The sequence below is a fragment of the Myotis davidii genome, unplaced genomic scaffold, assembly GCF_000327345.1.
Source record: "Myotis davidii unplaced genomic scaffold, ASM32734v1 scaffold826, whole genome shotgun sequence".
Lineage (NCBI taxonomy): Eukaryota > Metazoa > Chordata > Mammalia > Chiroptera > Vespertilionidae > Myotis > Myotis davidii.
The window spans coordinates 1,425,314-1,425,526 of NW_006297142.1; the positions used below are offsets into that span (position 1 = coordinate 1,425,314).

A 213-nucleotide genomic window follows, 5' to 3' on the forward strand; every position below is an offset into this window, starting at 1 on the left:
CTGCCGTTAAAGGCCGCCACCCACTGGAGGATCCTCAGGGCCTTGGGAGACTTTCCAGAAAGCACCATCCAGCGGATGGACTCTGGGACCCACCTGCGGCCGGAACAAGACCCCGGGGCTCAGCCCGAAGCCCCTTGAGAGGCCGGGCAGCTGGGGCCGAGGGGTAGGAGGCCAGGAACCTGAGCTGCCTTCCCGCACATTCCATGGGATGTA

At 65.3% G+C, this 213-nt stretch overlaps 1 protein-coding gene across 1 annotated transcript in view; it reads right to left on the reverse strand.

The window, feature by feature from the left end:
* SLC22A8 (solute carrier family 22 (organic anion transporter), member 8) overlaps positions 1 to 213 on the reverse strand; it is a 25,651-nt gene that overhangs the window by 3,808 nt on the left and 21,630 nt on the right. Inside the window, exon 5 of the mRNA XM_006772768.1 lies at positions 1 to 93. This exon is cut by the window's left edge and continues 11 nt beyond it. Coding sequence (XP_006772831.1) covers positions 1 to 93 — 93 coding nt within the window. The remainder of the gene's footprint in view (positions 94 to 213) is intronic.